Raw genomic sequence first — 18238 nt, forward strand, 5'->3', positions numbered from 1 at the left:
GAATCATGAAATCCTAGCTGCCAGAGAGTCTGAGAGATGTAATCTTTAGAATTTTCAGCTTCTAATAGAAGGAGATAGCATGATGATGTGAGCCTGTGTGTACACAAACCCAAATGTCAAATAAGCAAATGTATTCTAAAGTGAAGAATTACATAGAACATTTTATATTAAAAATTTACATTAAGAAAGATATTAAAAGTTCAATAGTTAACCTTCATTTAGAAAGTAACTTTCTAAAATGGCTTGGTTCTCAAGAGTTCAAGACAATTATTTACCGAGCAGGAAATAAAAAGAAGCAAGTAAAACAGAAATGAAAATAATCTATTGTCTTCCATAGATGGCAGTCTGATTACACACAGAATGTTACATAGATGGAAACTAGATCTTTTTATGTGATATACAATTATGGTGGAAACCAAAATGCTGTAAAAATATTACGTAGTACCCTCACATAATAGAAGAAGGCAAACCATAGGTGTAAAACTGCAAATTTGCAATGGTAGAACAAACTGTGTTATTGAATAAAAATTAGCTTGGTGAGCTAGAGTAGTGCCTAACAAGTAAAAGACCTACAAAATCAAGGAGTCATTTTTAATAGGGAGGACTAGCAAGTAGGCATTCTTGGTAGGCTTTTGAGCTGGCATGTATAATGATAAAAATCATGATTTAAAGCTGATCTTTCTGCACAACAGTCACTGCCTGTTTGTCCTACTGTTCTCTTCAAAAGATTTGGCTTAACACTCTCACTCACCTGAGATTTGTCTTCATCTGGGGCCCTAGACCCTGAGGGCTGTCTTCTCTAAAACTTCAAAGCCTTTCCATATCCCAACTCTTCAACAGCTGTGGCCTGACTGAAGCCTGACTGGGTGGTCAGCCCGTGCGGCTCAGTACTTCTGGGGACGGTCTCAGCTGTGCTGAGCAGGCAGTGCTGTACCTCGCCAGTCTCACAGATCTGAGCTGCTTTCCTAAACCCCCTCCTTGACCCCTGCCGCTCACTCTCTGCAAATCTCTTTGCTTCCAGCTTCATTGAGAAAATAGAACCTGACAGGAATTCACATTCTTATTGTGTTCCCCTCCAGCCTTCAAGCTTATTAATGATCATTTCCATTCTCCTCTCCCACCATAAGTTTAAAGAAGAGGGTGTTTCTCCTCCTGTCTCAGGGAATTACAACCTGCATCCTTTCCTGCCATTTGCCTGGAAACCTTGTTGTACCAATTAATTTCTCTTTTCTTTCTTAAAAAGTTTTCTTTTTAATGTAAAAGTTTTACTATGGCTTGATCAATTGAATGATACAGAGAAAGTTTTAAATAGCAAACAGATGTGATTTTGACAGCTAAATATTAGAATTAACATAACTCGCCTGGGCACAGTGGCTCACACCCGTAATCCTAGCATTTTGGGATGCCGAGGCGGGCAGATGACTTGAGATCAGGAATTCAAGACCAGCCTGGCCAACATGGCAAAACCCTATCTCTACTAAAAATAGAAAAAAAGAAAAAGAAAAAAAAAGCCACATGTGGTGACAGGCACCTGTAATCACTCCCAGCTACTTGGGAGGCTGAGACAGGAGAATCACTTGGAGCTCAGGAGGCAGAGGTTGCAGTGAGCTGAGATCACACAACTGCACTCCAGCCTGGGCAACCTAGCAACACTGCATCTCAGAAAAATAAAAATAAAGTAAAATAAATTAACATTACTTTTTAGGCTGATCTTTTAATACCACACTACCAGCTTGTCCAGCTATCTATCTGTGTGGTTCTGAACATGTCTTTTAGTCTCTCTGTGACTCAGTTTCTCTTGGATGAAATGATATGGTTGGCCTAAATTATGTTGAAAGTCCATCCATTCCAGTTCTCAAATGTTATTATTCCATATACAATAGTTTCATTGTGACACACACATTTTCTTACCTAGCTTCCCCATCCTGTATTTTCTGTTTTGAGAAAAAGCACACCTGGTCAGAATCTGCCTTAAACAGAAAGCAGTAGATTACAAAAACAACAGGGAGGCAACCTGATGTGTGGAAAGAGCCCAAGATAAACCTCAACTCTCTCCCTTACCAATAGGAATATTGGGGGTAACTTTTTTTTCCCCCAGAGTTGTTAGGATAATTATAATGCTAATAGCCAACTTTTAATAGTGCCAACTATATAAAAGCACCATTTGAAGTGCTTATGTGTCCTCATTAACTTCATCTGTACGACACTGCTGCTGTTGTCTGTCAGGCACAATAAGGGTAAGTGACTCGCCTGGTGTCACAGAATAAGTGCAGAGTTGGGACTGAACCCAGGTAATCCAACTCCGGGTACCATGCTGTTAACACTGCTTTCCAGGCTGATGTAAATGAAATAATGTATGTGGCAGATGTGGTAATGGTGGTAGTGACGATGATAATGTGTATACCTGGTTATCAGTAAGGCAGAGGTAAAGAGGTCCTTTGCATTCAGTATCTCGTGTCTTTTCTCTTGTATTTTCATCTCCCTCGTGTAAGGAATACTGGACTGTTGGCCCTCAATTCCAAATTAAAAAGAAATTCCTTAATATCTGATCATTTATTGTAAGTCATAATTTTAACCTTTTGTATATTTTTATGTATCCTCAAATCAGTTCTAAAATTAGCATCAGGAAATAGCTAAAGAAAGTGTCAGCAGTTAGTACCAGATAATTTTACCACTTTACTGTGTACTCTTGAAAGAGAAACTTTTTGAATGGGAGTAAGAGTCATGATGATTTAGATTGGACTAAAGCCCAAATGCTCATAGAACTTTCATACTAGTAATAATTAGATACATGTGTGTCTTTCTTCCAGAAGAAAATAATTTATAGGAAACCATCTAAATCTCAGTGTTCAAGAGAAAAAACTTGAAGGTTATCAAAAATCCCTTAAGATGACTGAGAAAATTGGGCTAAATTTCTTTTAATTATTTAACCAAAAGAGCACTCCTCTATTTTTGACATTCACTTTTGGTATATACTGGCTGATCATCCTGCTCATGTTAGAAGGGCTAAGACAGCAATGCTAGGGTCACTAGTAACCAAGTTCAAATGGTAAGATGTTCTGTCAAGCTTCATTACGAATTTATTGTCATGTAATAACATTTTATTCCTCACTAGTACTTAGAAGTTATTTCTGTTTTGCAAAGCAGTGCTTGAATCAGATGTTTTTAAGTAATATTAGCCAAGTTTAAATTAAGTGAATTTAGTGCTGATAGTATGTACACAATAGCTGGCACCTGTTGAAACACTGTGTTCTAGGCACAATATTAAGGACTTACTGGTATAATATACCTTCATAACATAGTATTATTCCCTCATTTTATAAATGATAGAACTGGATTCAAAATGATTGATGTACTTACTCAACTTCACACAATTGACGTAGCTGGGATGTGAAACCATGTCTGTCTGGTCTTAGTCATTCTTTGACACTAACTCAGAGTTGCTTATGTTTCTAAATAAAACTGGTTTGCTAAATGTGATGAAATTGCAAACAGTTAAATGAGGAAAGGATACAAAGTTAGGCTTTTAAGAGAGATTAGGTAAACCAAATAGGAATCATAGGATCCAAAATAACTTTAACATAATGAAAGAGGTTGAAAGAAGTATAGGAGACTCAAATGAAGCCATGTTCTAAGTGTTTATCTGCTTTCTTCAGTTTGTCATATTTTACATACTCAGATTTGTGTTCTAATTCTTTGATTCTTCTTTTTCAGTCTTACACCTGAAATAGTCAGTACACCTTCCTCTCCAGAAGAGGAAGATAAATCAATACTTAATGCAGTTGTTCTTATTGATGATTCAGTGCCAACAACAAAAATTCAAATCAGGTTAGCAGATGGGAGTCGTTTGATACAAAGATTCAATAGTACACACAGGTAAGCTTCTTTACCACCAGTGTCCTGTTTGCTGTTCTATACACTGGGTTGCTTATCTTAGTAAACTGTATGTGACATGAGTAATGAAGAATATGATATTCTTTAGGTTTACTTTTGAAGTAACTTTTTGACAGAAGAAACATTCTTAAAAGGACAATAGCTGTGTATAAGAAATGAAATATATGGTATTTAAACAGTCTCTATAAACTATCCAAATACTAATGTGATATCAGATATCATACAAAAATAAATTAAGAGCTACAGTTTTACGTTGTTACTAAAACTATATGAAGTAGAGTCAGATTTAATTTAACATAGTAAAACCTTTGGGGACTTTATTCATTTAAAAATTTGTGATAATTTTGATTGGGATTTTCTGTATAGCAAATACATAATATAAATGTATATTGTAAATCAAGTTTAATTGTACTATTTTCAAGAACTTCAGATAGTTTTAAATTTTTCTTTAATATTGATTTGTACATCAACATTTGATTTGTCCATTGAAGTAAGACCCTAAGAGGTATATTTATGATTTCGGTTGAATTACTGTGTTTATGTGAGAGTAATTTTTTAAAATTATTCCTACGACAACACATTTCATAGTTTTAAACTCACCTTGCCACAGGCCAATCATAGTTACCTTTTTCAGGTCCTATGCTGCTAACATATTTTATACTCTGAAAAAAGTAGAACCTGTACTTCTTTTTTTTTGGAGGCAGAGTCTTACTCTGTCTCCCCGGAGTGCAGTGGTGGGATCTCAGTCCACTACAAACTCCGCCTTCCAGATTCAAGCAATTCTCATACCTCAACCTCCTGAGTAGCTGGGATTACAGGCAGCCACCACCATGCCCAGCTAATTTTTTCTAGTTTTAGTAGAGACGGGGTTTTCACCATGTTAGCCAGGCTAGTCTCAAACTCCTGGTCTCAAGTGATCCACCCACCTCGTCCTCCCAAAGTGCTGGAATTACAGGTGTGAGCCATCGTGCCCAGCCGGACCTGCACTTTTAAAATAACATTAGTACACTTACTTTATGCATAACTTACCTGAAGATTGTTTCCATTTTACAGGAAAAGTAAATGTTAAGTACACACTAAAGTTACTTTACATTTTAACTGAAGCCTAAGATAAATCCTTCAATTGAAATACTATACATTAAAGAAAGTTACAACACCTTTATATGAAGATTAAAATTTTGCGATTTTTATTATGATTCAGTTTTAAGTTTACATGAAAATATGGTTTTTTATATTACAAATTTTTTTTATCTCATTTCTTCAGGATCCTGGATGTCCGGAACTTTATTGTACAGTCTCGTCCTGAATTTGCGACTCTTGACTTTATTCTTGTGACTTCATTTCCGAATAAAGAGCTAACAGATGAAAGCCTGACACTGCTAGAAGCAGATATTCTTAACACTGTGTTACTCCAGCAACTAAAATAATATTGTTCCTGTCCATGCAGTAGCATGTGGGAATAGATGATGTGCCATATTAATAAGAACAATACTTCCAGCACTAAAAACAACCAAATTATTTTTATTATTTTTACAGATAGATTTTGGTTTTATTGTTATTCTGTCTTCCAACCTGAATATAGACAAATTTGGATTAGGAATAGACCTTGAGATAAGTATGTTTGAGTTTTTAGTTGAAAGACTGGCTTTATGTTGATAGTTTTTGGATTTCTAGGCAAATCAGTTTGTTACATGCTTAGTGTTAATGTAACATTTGTTTGCAGAAAAGAATGAACAAAACCCCTTTTTGATAAATGCGTTTGGTAAAATTTGCACTAAAGTTTCTTGATGCAGCATTGACCAACAGCCATTAAGAAATCTTTTGATCAAATAACGTTGAAAATTTGTCTGTAATATATATTGAAACGTGTCTATTTTGATTTTGAAATTGTTTGATCATACAATAATTATTTCTCCTATTAAGATTTTACACATCCTTTTTACTTACTGATTTAGATATATTACTAGTATCAGAAACTACAGTTTTGCCTTGTATTTTACAGAATTATGACTGTTGCGAACTTAAACAGAAACACATAAAACGTCAGCAATTCTTTTTTTTGTTTTGTTTTTTGAGATGGAGTTTTGCTCTCGTTGCCCAGGCTGGAGTGCAATGGCATGATCTCCGCTCACCACAACCTCCACCTCCCAGGTTTAAAAGATTCTCCTGCCTCAGCCTCCCAAGTAGCTGGGATTACAGGCATGCGCCACCACGCCTGGCTAATTTTTATAGTTTTAGTAGAGACGGGATTTCTCCATGCTGGCCAGGCTGGTCTCAAACTCCCGACCTCAGGTAATACACACATCTCAGCCTCCCAAAGTGCTGGGATTACAGGCATGAGCCACCACGCCCAGCCTAAATGTCAGCAGTTCTTAAGAAGATATGGTAAACAGCAACAACATTTTAAAATCAAGTAATTACAGTTCCTCCCAGAGCTTGCCTTGATCACATTCATTTGTTCATTCAACACATTTTTCTAGGAAACTCACTATATACACTAAACACTATTCTTATGTGCTCAACCTAGAATGTCTTCTCCAGAACAAGACTAGTGTAGAAATATAGGAATGTAAGTTCTGTCGTATAGACTAGATCTAAAGAATTCCCAGCATAAATGTTTACATTTCTGCTGAAGCCAGAAGCTTCTCCTTCTTCCCAGACACCATTTCATCCTTAGTTATCACTCCTGGTTAGTTTTTCCATTGCCACCATAACAAGTTACAAAATGTGGCTTAAAATAGCACAAATTTATTATCTTAACAATTCTATAGGTTAGGAGTCCAAATGGGTTTCGCGGTGCTAAGATCAATTTGTTGGCAGGGTTGCATTCCTTTAGGAGGCTCTATAGGAGAATCATTTCTTTGTTCCACCTTCTAGAGGACATCCGCATTCCTTGGCTTGTGGCCTCCTTCCATCTTAAAAACCAGCACTGTTTCATCTCTATGACCCTTCTGTTATCACATCTCTCTGACACCAGCCTGGAGAGGTTCTCTGGAGGACTAATGATTAAATTAGGCCCACTGGATAATCTAGGCTTATCTCCTCATCTTGAAATCCATAGTAACCTTAATTACATCTGCAAAATCTCTTTTACCATCTAAGGTTACATATAGGTTTGGAGATTAGGACATTAACATTTTACGTAGAACATTCTTCTTGCCTACTACAGTTCGCCCCCACCCCCAGCTCCACCCCTGTGTTAAAGATTCAGATTCATCACAAATAAATTTACCTCACTCATAATGGTCACAAACCATTATTACAGTATCAACTCTAAATCCAAAATCTTAGATCTGAGTCTCACCAACTCAAAAGTCTCAAATCTCACGTTAAAGCCATCTAAATTAAGTTTGAGAGGATCGGGGTGTGATTTCTGGGGCATAATTCCTCTCCATCTGTGCACTTGTGAACCTAGAAAACAAGTTATCTGCTCCCAAGTATGCTGGCATGACAGGCATACAGTAACAGTTATACACATTCCTGTTCAAAAAGCAGAAATTTGGATGAAAAAAGGAGCCATGAGCAGCAGTCAATTTACAAAACCAGCCAGGCATCCTCCTTTAAGTTTCAAGGTCTGGGAGTAATCTTCAGCTCACTGCTCAGTTCTCTGGGCTTGTGACTGTCTCAGAGTCATCTTTTTCACAAAAGGTAGCACACGTTTGCAACTGTGTATCAGCTTCTCAGTTTCTTTTATATTCTCTACAGCTTTCTGTTAAAAATAGTGGTGCTTCTGCTGCTATAACATTGTCAGGAAACTTGTGGGTCTCTTACATATGTCATGGGGATGCACTCATTTAGATAGGGGGCTCCTCACATATCTTTCCTAGAAAATCCTGTCTCTATTTTTGGCTTTTTGTGAAATAGCTGAGAGGATCTATGATTCACACCCTTAATGTCTTCAAAGAGCCTTTTGTGTGACCTGATACTCAGACCTTTTGATGTTTCTGAAGTATTAGCAAAAGGTTTTACAGCCATACCTTCATCACTTTCTCTAGAGAAGGCTGGCCTGACTAAATCTCTTAGTTTTAGTGGCTTTTGCCATTTGAACGGCCGCGAATTTCCCAAATCATCAAGTCCTGTTTTTTTTATATTTAATATTCTTCCCTTAATTTATCTACCTCCTTCCACATTTTACTATAATCAGCAAGAAGACAGCAGGCTGTACCTTCCACAGCTTGCTTGGAAATATCTTTGGCTAAATATTGAAGTCATCACTTAAAAGTTCTGCTTTACACATAACTGCAGGACACAATTCAGCTTAGCTTTTTGCTGCTATATAATGAGGACCCCTTTCCTCCAGGTTTCCCATAACATATTCCTCATTTTCTACCAACAGTCTATTCATGATGATTTAGATACTGTAGGGCAATCGAGGTATTGTCTATTATACTCCTTTCTTCCTTCAAGGCCGCCCTAGCATTAACATTCCATATTTCTACTAACAGTCTGTTTAAGGCAATTTAGCTTCTTTCTGGCATGCTCCTGAGAATTGTTCCAGCCTCTACCTACTGCCCAATTCCAGAACCACTTTTCCATTTTTAGGTATTTGTTACAGCAGCACCCCAAGTACCTAAAAAAGTCTTTTATGCCTATTTCTCTGCCAGATGACTTGAATATGCTACTAGATTTGGAATTCATCTTTCTCCAGGGTCACTACTTATTTCAAAGAGGTGAATTTACCTGTGCTAGGGTTTTCATACTGGGAGTGCTACCAGAACTACCACAGGATGAAAGTGGTGAGCCCACCACTGCAGAGAACTTTTCTCAGAGCCATAATTGAGAGGAATTCTTCTCAAAATAAGCTCTACTCCTTTTCACTCATTGAAAACAACTTGGATAATGAATAACAGCCAGCCCCATTTTAAAAAGATTACCAGGGGTAAAACAACCTTTTCATCGGTCAAAATCATCTTCCGAAGAAAATGATTTCTTAAAAGAATTGAACATTGTAAATCAAAGGGCATTGTCCTGTTTTGGATTAACAAAACAGGAAAAACAACTAAACCTTGTAAAATTATTTGAAATTTTCTTGTTTTTATCAGTTGAGTGCCTATAGATGCACATACAAAAACAACTGCCATTTTTGTATATAATAGTCTTCCAAAATAGAGATTTACATTAGGAGAGAATTAAACATCCAGGAGGGATGAACAGTATTTCATGTGTGCTATGTAGTGTTTTGCTTCATTGAGAGTCATTTTCATGAATTATTTTTACTACTGCAGTCATCTTAAATTTATAATCATCTCAAAAAAGATGTCACGATGAACAGACAACCATGTGTGAAGTCATTTTGCATGATGTATGTAATCAGAAAGTGTGAAATGTCTGCTTACTAATAAAGAGTGTTTTCACTGAAACTCATTGGAAAGGTTTTTCCAATTTTCTTTGATTTGTAGTTTTGAGTGGCTGAATAGATTGTTTTAACATGAATAACATTTCCTGTGGTTTAATTTCCCTTGGTGCACCTTTTTCAGGGACAGAGAAGGAACTGGTGAATTTCCTGTTACTGTTTCTGTTTTTATTCTACCCAAATAAAAAGGCTCAGCTGCTGCTTTTTTGCCACAATGAATTTCTGAAAACCTTGTCACCACTGTGAAAGGAAGGTACATCTTGGGACTCCAGAATCACTCAGCAAAGGGAAAAGTCAAGCTGGGAACTGCTTAGCGCACACCTGCCTCCTATTCATTCTATTCAGTTATCCCTCTGCTCACTGAGATAAAGGCCTGTCTGATTGCCTCCTTTGGAAAGGGTAATCAGAAACTCAAAAGAATGGAACCGTTTGTCTCTTATCTACCTATGCCCTGGAAGCCCTCTCCCACACTTCGAGTTGTCCTGCCTTTCTGTATTGATCCAGTGTTCACCTTACATGTATTAATTGATGTCTCGTTCTCCCTAAAATGTCTAAAACTAAGCTGTGCCCCGACCACCTTGGGCTCATGTCATCAGGACCTGGTGAGGCTGTGTCACACTTGCACATCGTTAACCTGGGCAAAAGAAACTTCCTAAACTGAGACCTGTCTCAGGTATTTGGGGTTCATGCAACGTAAATTGTTTAAAAGTGCATCACGTTGAAGTGGCCTTGTCTGGGGTGACACCCAATGTTCGTTGTCTCACAGCCACAGAGATCAAAGATGCGGACACACAGAGTGAGGTTAAGAGCTGAAGTTTAATAGGCGAAAGTAAGAAGAGCTCTCTGCTACCAAGAGAGGTCCTGGAAAGATTGGTTGCTGATCCGCAGTGAAATGCAGGGGGTTTTATAGATGAGTTAGTGGGGAGGTAGTGTCTGATGTACATAGGGTGCAAACAACTGATTAGGAACAGGTGTGCCATCTGCATAGCGTGTAAATCTCTAGCAGTCACCACCCCAATCTTTTATTATGCAGATAGGTTCTCTGCCTGAGCTTCTCCATGTTGCCCATTTCTTTCTTACTGTACGCATGCTAACAAAAAAGGGAAGATGGAGTTTCCATGGTGAACCTGTCTGGCCCCCAGGTAACCCTTTTCTATTGGTGCAGCTGCAGGCATCCTCCCATGCAAGCCTCTAGCTTCCTTACCTATGTTTGCAGCTCGATCTTTCAGGCTGCTCTTTGTTAGAAAAGAAATGATTTCGGCCGAGCGGGGTGGCTCACGCCTGTAATCCCAGCACTTTGGGAGGCCGAGGCGGGCAGATCACGGGGTCAGGAGATGGAGACCATTATGGCTAACACGGTGAAACCCCGTTTCTACTGAAAAATACAAAAAACTATCCGGGCGTGGTGGCGGGTGCCTGTAGTCCCAGCTACTCGGGAGGCTGAGGCAGGAGAATGGTGTGAACCTGGGAGGCGGAGCTTGCAATGAGCAGAGATCGCCACTGCACTCCAGCCTGGGCGACAGAGCAAGACTCCGTCTCAAAAAAAAAAAAAAAAAGAAAGAAATGATTTCTAGGGCTGCTTTTTGTTAGAAGGGAAGAAGGGAAGTTCCGTCGAGGACTCTTTTGCCCTCACTATCTGCTTAAATAATTTATTTCTATATCCTCTGTTAGTGTTTGCCCCTTAAGAATGTCCCTGATCAATGATGTGAATGATGTATATGTGGCCAATATTGTCATGAGGGCTAATAATTTCTATAATCCTCTGTAAAGTTTTTAATTTAAGTATCTTTTAACTCAGTTTATAAAAAGAACCCTAGTGCACATGTGTAACCGTGTGTGTGTGTGTGTATGTGTTTTATAGCCCATGAAAATAGCATGTGTGTCCTAGCACTAATAACTAGCTCTAATCCACTTAGCTTAACAGTTTTGCCTCTTTGGAATTTATAGCTATGACCTGGGGATCTGTGCAGGGGAAAATGCTCTTTTAGAAAGTTTGAACTTGGTGATTCATTTTCCTTTAGATAAATGTTTTTATATAAAGCAGAGACATTCAGAATCATCCTTGGCAGTGGCTACCTAAAAATTCCCTTTGAGTCCTATAGTTTGATTTCATGTGGATTCACTGGCACAGTTCCAAGTGCAGCTACTCAAAGGAAAGCTACAGGGAAAGAGAATGCTGGTAAACCACTGTTTTGTTGATTGTATCACAATACTTCTTGCTTTCTTTGAAGGGTGTGACAGTTAACTAACTTCTTAGCATGGACTTAAAGACTTCACACATACTTACCAATACAGTGCTTTCTGATGGCTTACCATTATTATTGAGTTAAGGTGTGTGTGGTAATCAGGCAACATTAAAAGGGGGCTAAGAAATTAAAGGTTTTTCCTCACAAAATTCTCTTTACTGTCCTTTACCACCTTCAGTTTACACTGGCTTGGAAATAGTGTTTAAAACGGCTCACAATTAGTGTCAATATTTAAGCCAGTGCCTTTTCTCACTTTAATCTTGGAGATAGAAGAATATTTAAAATGAGTACATGTCCTTTCTGTTTTATGCCTTTGTATTGATTTTTGGTTTGTGTTTTCCTTACATTATGTATCTTTCAACGTACTTTTTAGAACATTCTTAATTATAAAGGTCTTTCCTCATAGTTTCTCTATTTAACGTCTTCCCTATTTTATTCTTCAGTTTTAACTTTGTGGGAAAGGCTTGTTTAAAAACACATTTTATCATTTTTATCAGGAATGGTAAAAACTATAATGTTTACTTTCCTATAAGCATCTATGTTGATTAAAATGTAGCAACTGTAAATACTACAGATATTCAGATCATCAGTAGACTTGAAAGTGAAAGCATGAACTAGTTGATACAAGTGGAGGTCCTGCTCGCCCTAGCCTGGAATTTGTGACTGTATGTGGGCTTTTGAGAAAGAGGGTAGTAGGATGAAGTGACATCTTGTAGAAAGAAATGCTCATCCTTTCTAGAAACTAACAGGTTCAACATTCCAGGGGATGAGGTGGTCGTTTTTATTAATACAGTTAAATAACATGCAAATACCATGTTTTACACATGTACTTATAAAATACATAATATTGAGGCTAGGAGGGTTTTCTTTTCCCCCTTGAAAGCCTATTATAAGTATTTGTAATGTGAGTAGATGTTAGTATCTAGAATATTGTGTGCATTGGTATTCTATGGCAACCCAAACTAATCTAACTTTATATTATTTAATATTAAGCATGTGTGTGGTACATTTGTGATAAAGAGTACATGATTTTGGGGTTTTGTTTTGCTTTTTTTTTTCGTTTGAGATGGAGTCTTGTTCTGTTGCTCAGGCTGGAGTTCAGTGGCACGATCTCTGCTCACTGCAACCTCGGCCTCCCGGGTTCAAGCGATTCTCCTGCCTCAGCCTCCCAAGTAGCTGGAATTACGAACATGCACCACCATGCCCTTCTAATTTTTTTTGTATTTTAGTAGCGACGGGTTTTCACCATGTTGGCCAGGCTGGTCTTCAACTCCTGACCTCAAGTGATCCGCCCACCTTAGCCTCCCAAAGTGCTGGGATTACAGGTATGAGCCCCTGTGCCCAGCCAGGAGTACATAACTTAGAGATGACTACTTGGACTTATCACTTATTGAGGGCCTACCAAGAACACAGTCCTGTATTTGCATGCAGCATGTTACTTAGGGTAAATGACACTCTGTTACACAGTTTGTCCTTCTGACCTCAGCTTAATAAATGTAATTTATTCAGAAAGGCCTTCCCTGATGCCTCAATCTAAAGTCGTCTCTTTTCTCTCTCAGTTACTTTCTACACTGTTTACCATAGCATTAGCAATACCTGATATTTTCTTGTTAACTTGTTTGACTAACATCCTTTCCCATTCCCTCAGACTCTCCACTGTGTCCCTAGAGCCTAGAATAATATCCTACATATAGGAATCACTCAGTAAATAGTTAATTAGTAATAAATCAGTGAATGAAGAATAGAACCCTCTGGACCTTGAGAAAATACATACATTAATGTTTTTTTTTTTTTTTTTTTTTTTTGAGACAGAGTCTCGCTCTGTCGCCCAGGCTGGAGTGCAGTGGCGCGATCTCGGCTCACTGCAAGCTCCGCCTCCCGGGTTCACGCCATTCTCCTGCCTCAGCCTCCCGAGTAGCTGGGACTACAGGCGCCCACAACCGCGCCCGGCTAATTTTTTGTATTTTTAGTAGAGACGGGGGTTTCACCGTGGTCTCGATCTCCTGACCTTGTGATCCGCCCGCCTCGGCCTCCCAAAGTGCTGGGATTACAGGCGTGAGCCACCGCGCCCGGCCACATTAATGTTTTTTTTAAATGAGAGAGTAGTGCCAACAAAGTTGATGCTGATGATAGAAAACGTATGTTGGTTGGGCGCAGGAGCTCACGCCTGTAATCCCAGCAGTTTGGGAGGCTGAGGCAGGAGGATTGTTTGAGGCCAGGAGTTCAAGACCAGCCTAGGCAACATAGCAAAACCCTGTCTCTACCAAATATTTTTAAAAATTAGCAGGATGCGGTGACACATGCCTCCAGTTCCAGCTATTCAGGAGGCTGAGGTGGGAGGATCGCTTGAACTCAGGAGGTTGAGTCTGCAGTGAGCCAGTTTCATGCCACTGCACTCCCTCCTGGGTGACAGAGCAAGACCCTGTCTTTAAAAACTATATGTATATACACACACATAAAAAATATACTATATATTTTATATATATATGTGTTTTTATTGGGTTTTAAAGGGAGGACAAAGGCATTTTAGAAGGGGTGTTGGTTCATTTCTGGGTGTTGGTAATATCTACATAGCTTTAAGTGAAGTGTCCTTGGCAGTTCCCCATGGTAGAACTGGGAAGAAAAAGCTGAAGGAATGCCCATATAAGAACCCACAGTGTGTGAAATACCTATGATTTTCTTAATTCCAATGGTAGTAACTGCTGTGATTCTAGAAGTCTAGAGATAAGGAAGAACACTGCTATGAAGACATTATAGAAAATCCTCAAGCTGTTCAGTAACTTTTTTTTTTTTTTTTTTTACTATGAAACAACCAAAGTTTCCTGGCCACTTGTCACGCAGTCTAATTGCTTACAGTATGATTATTATAGGTTTTATTTTTATATATAAGCTGTCTCTATATAATGCAGGCTATATAATACAAGTCTGTGTAATATATATTTTTCAATTTATTTTTATTAAGTTTCACATATTCCAACATTTTCAGGCTTTGAATGTAATATCACATCATCATTTATTTGTTACCTGACTACTGACACCCAAAAAATGTGAAAGGGGAGTTAATGAGATTCTAAATCTATGCAATAATTTTTTAAATAAAAAACTGCAGAAAATTAGATGACGCTAGAGACTTTAATTATGTCGCACTCATGCCTCTGAAATCAAACCAGTTCAAGTAGCTGTTGACTTTGGCTACCCACTGAATTTGGCTGAACTTACAAAGAAAACTCTCACTTGTCATTATACATTGTTTTTGTTCTCTAAATTAACTCACTTATGCAATCTTCCACGCAAGCAAAGGCAGTAGAAATGACCTGGAGTTACAGATTTCCAAATAACCTTTATAAACAGATAAGGATATCTGCAAACATGCATGAGTTTCAATGTTCTTTCTGGAATTATTTTTCAGAAAAAAAAGATATAAATTCCTCCCGATAGTTCTTAAAAGCACCCTTTTATGCGTGTTATTCAACCAGTAATTACTTAATTTCCATAGATTTTTATTACTTATTACAAATAAAAATCTTAAGTATATTTCACATTTAAAATGGCACTAAAGTTTACAAGAGATCAGGAGTTCTCTATGTTTAGTTCTTAAAATGAGAAATTACTTTTAACATAGGACTCTACCCACAAGCATCTCAATCCTTTCGTTTTGGATGTAATGAAAATAACAAAAAGAAGCCTTGATGGGTTTCCAGGTCGTGTTCCTGCCACAGTGAGTGCATGGCATATATTATTAATGTGATCCGACCTTCTCAAATGCAAAGGATCACTGGATGACTCACAAACTCTATTTTTTTCTTTCTATAAATTAGTTTTAAATTAGGAGGAGCTACCTTAATCTATTAGTGAAAAAATACAATTATAAAAGATGTTTGCATTTCTAAAAGTTTTTAAATGTATGACAAGTTATTATTTTATACCTGCAAACAGATCCCCTAATTCCACTTTTTACCACATTTGATGGTTCACCAAGATTTTACTTAGATAATTGCATATAAGTATATGCAAAAACATGTTTATTTCCTCATTATTCTTCCTGCTGTAAGCAAGTTGGTGTTTATTTTTACTCATTGTAAATATGCCAAAATATTTAAAAACCTTCATACTATATGTAAATAGAGTGGAGTAGTGGTGGCGGTTTTTTGTTTTATTCATATATTTCTAAATCTCCAACCAATTTCAATAAACTTTCATGAACTTTCCATATAAAGTTCCAAACATTCCATAAACTTTCACTTCCATTCCTCTCAGGTTCTTTTTTCTCATTGTTCTCAATATACTTCTAAATATTACTTCCAAAACTTTCTGACTCACTGGGAACTTTCCTTGGAACATCGAGTTCTCCCTGTAGCAGGACAAACCGCAGACAAAACTCCTCAGACACCGGAGTTAAAGAAGGAAGGGGTTTATTTGGCCAGGGGCATCGGCAAGACTCCTGTCTCAAGAGCCGAGCTCCCCGAGTGAGAAATTCCCGTCTGCTCCCTGAGTGAGCAATTCCTGTCCCTTTTAAGGGCTCACAACTCTAAGGGGGTGCGTGTGAGAGGGTCGTGATTGATTGAGCAAGCAGGGGGCACGTGACGGGGGGCTGCATGCACCAGCGATTAGATCGGAACAAAACAAGATAGGGATTTTTCACAGTGCATTTCTCTACAATGTCTATAATCTATAGATAACAGAACCAATTAGGTCAGGGGTCGATCTTCAACTACGAGGCCCAGGGTGCGGCGCCGGGCTGTCTGCCTGTGGATTTCATTTCTGCTTTTAGTTTTTACTTCTTCTTTCTTTGGAGGCAGAAATTGGGCATAAGACGATATGAGGGGTGGTCTCCTGCCTTATCCTGACAGTAACATGTCAGGAGAAGTACCAAGTGTGAATGGAATCTTGCCAGTAGCAGGGCAGAGGTGGGGCACCGTCAGCTCTAACAAGGCTCACTAGAGGATTAGAAAAGCAAAGCCCTATAACACAGACAGCTTTCATCAGGAATATCTTTACATAAAATAACATTGATATTGGTGCCAATTCAACTGCAAAATAAAATAGTTGTTTATTGATGATTCTCTATCAAGTCCCTTTAAGTGTAGTCTGAATGACTTAACTACAAAAATCAGTTTACATTAAACACTTGGGGTCACCTAATTTGTAAATGGAGATGTATCTATAAACACCAGCAATGTGAAATCCTAAATAAACATAAATCCTGAAATATCTCTACTATGTCAGCACTTAAGTTTATAAAGCTCTTTCCTCTATACAAAATTCATTATTTCAAAAACATGGCTTCCACGAGAACCCGCGGAGATAAGCAGAATAAATCTTATCCCCATTATTTTCATGGGTAAAAGTTAAGTGACGTGAAGAATCATATTGTGAGTAGAGACGAAGTCAGTATCTCCTTCTGGTTGGCATAGTTCAGTTTCCATTGTCCTACAGTTTTGGGTAACAAACATTGTTCTTATCTCTTAATAGTAATTAGCAGTGTAGGTATAGAGATATTGAAATATTCATTTTGTAGATTATTATAAAGGAGTAAGTAGTTTTCTAAAGGATATTCAGCAAATATGGTGAGTATTCAGCATATTAAGTAATTTTCTGAAGGCTATCCAGCAAATATAATTTTTGTCCTCACTGCCAAAAGCATCCTCAGATGAAATGTTAATGTATGAAGATTTGGTAGTTTGGGTTCTATTTAACTTTCTTGTATGGAGTGTTCTAATGTGTTTTAGTGTTTTGATATATTTTCCTTGAATGTTTGCTGTTTTTGTTTTGTTTTTCAAACCTATCGTAGAAACTTTATTACATCAAAAATGATGTGGCAGAAAAAGCACAATATTTGAAAGGCACTGGCCCTAATTCTATAAGAATATTATGTTTTTCTTTAACTGGAGATAGGAATATCAAATTCTTTTTTTTACATTGATCTAGTGCAAGAATCTGGTATTCTTATTCAATTGTAAGCCAGAAAAGAGAAGACTACATCAGATATCACTGGTTGGCAGCAATTAGAAATATCAAGAGTACTATTGTTCATTACATTTTCACTTCTTTGACAAAGTGACTTGGATCTGATGCAACAACCCAAGCTGTAAGACAAGGAGCTGTGTGTTTTCCACCTACTCACAGGTATGTATGGGCGAGGAGCCACATCAGGTAACAATGAGTGACGAACTATGGTTTTTTTTCCCCCCGCCAACATGTCATTATCTGGCAATGAATACTTAAGGTCATAGAGCCTGTTAATCTTTACAAAATCAAGGTGCTACTGTAGTTACCTTTTGACAAGTTAACATCGGGTCATCAGGATATGGGAATTTGGTTACTTGTTCTTGTCTCCACCAGGGGGTGTATAGGCCCTGGGAAAGAATCCATGCCAGTATCTTAGCTGAGTTAATAAAATGAAGGGAGAGGATCAAAGTTACCTGTTCAAATAAGAATTAGAAATTACGCAGACATCAGTATCATGTAGTCACGGTTTCTGTGATCTCCTGCAGTATAGGTGAGGAATACTTGACTGAATATGATTGGCATTTTCAGAAATGTAATATAGCTAGTGTCAAAACATAAAAATATTGAGGGTGTCCGTGTAGTAGGCCAAACTTAGCACCCCTAATGGTAGAACAACCAGGTGTTATCCATCTCCTAATGAATTGCCTATGGTGTATACACATTACTTATGATGCACTTTCAACTAAAACACTTAACTTGAACCTATCAAGACTTTAGATATAACTTTCAGTTTATA

The 18238-nt window shown here is 37.8% G+C and overlaps 1 protein-coding gene and 1 long non-coding RNA gene across 5 annotated transcripts in view; one reads left to right on the plus strand and one right to left on the minus strand.

The window, feature by feature from the left end:
* UBXN2B (UBX domain protein 2B) overlaps positions 1–9258 on the plus strand; it is a 39873-nt gene extending 30615 nt beyond the window's left edge. For all 4 annotated transcript variants that reach the window (XR_002523814.2, XM_003902782.3, XM_017962030.3 and 1 more), the window contains 2 exons: positions 3715–3876; positions 5159–9258. Coding sequence is in view for 3 of the 4 variants with exons in the window: in XM_003902782.3 (XP_003902831.1) it covers positions 3715–3876; positions 5159–5321 (325 nt within the window). In the remaining variant the exon portion in view is untranslated. The remainder of the gene's footprint in view (positions 1–3714; positions 3877–5158) is intronic.
* LOC116276355 lies at positions 1844–17791 on the minus strand. Its single transcript, XR_004185821.1, has 3 exons — positions 17769–17791; positions 3361–3470; positions 1844–1966 (listed from the first exon to the last, which is right to left on the minus strand). It is a non-coding gene; the product is annotated as an uncharacterized LOC116276355 (long non-coding RNA).
* Between the last annotated feature and the right edge of the window lie 447 nt (positions 17792–18238).

This window comes from Papio anubis, chromosome 8, assembly GCF_008728515.1.
Source record: "Papio anubis isolate 15944 chromosome 8, Panubis1.0, whole genome shotgun sequence".
NCBI lineage: Eukaryota > Metazoa > Chordata > Mammalia > Primates > Cercopithecidae > Papio > Papio anubis.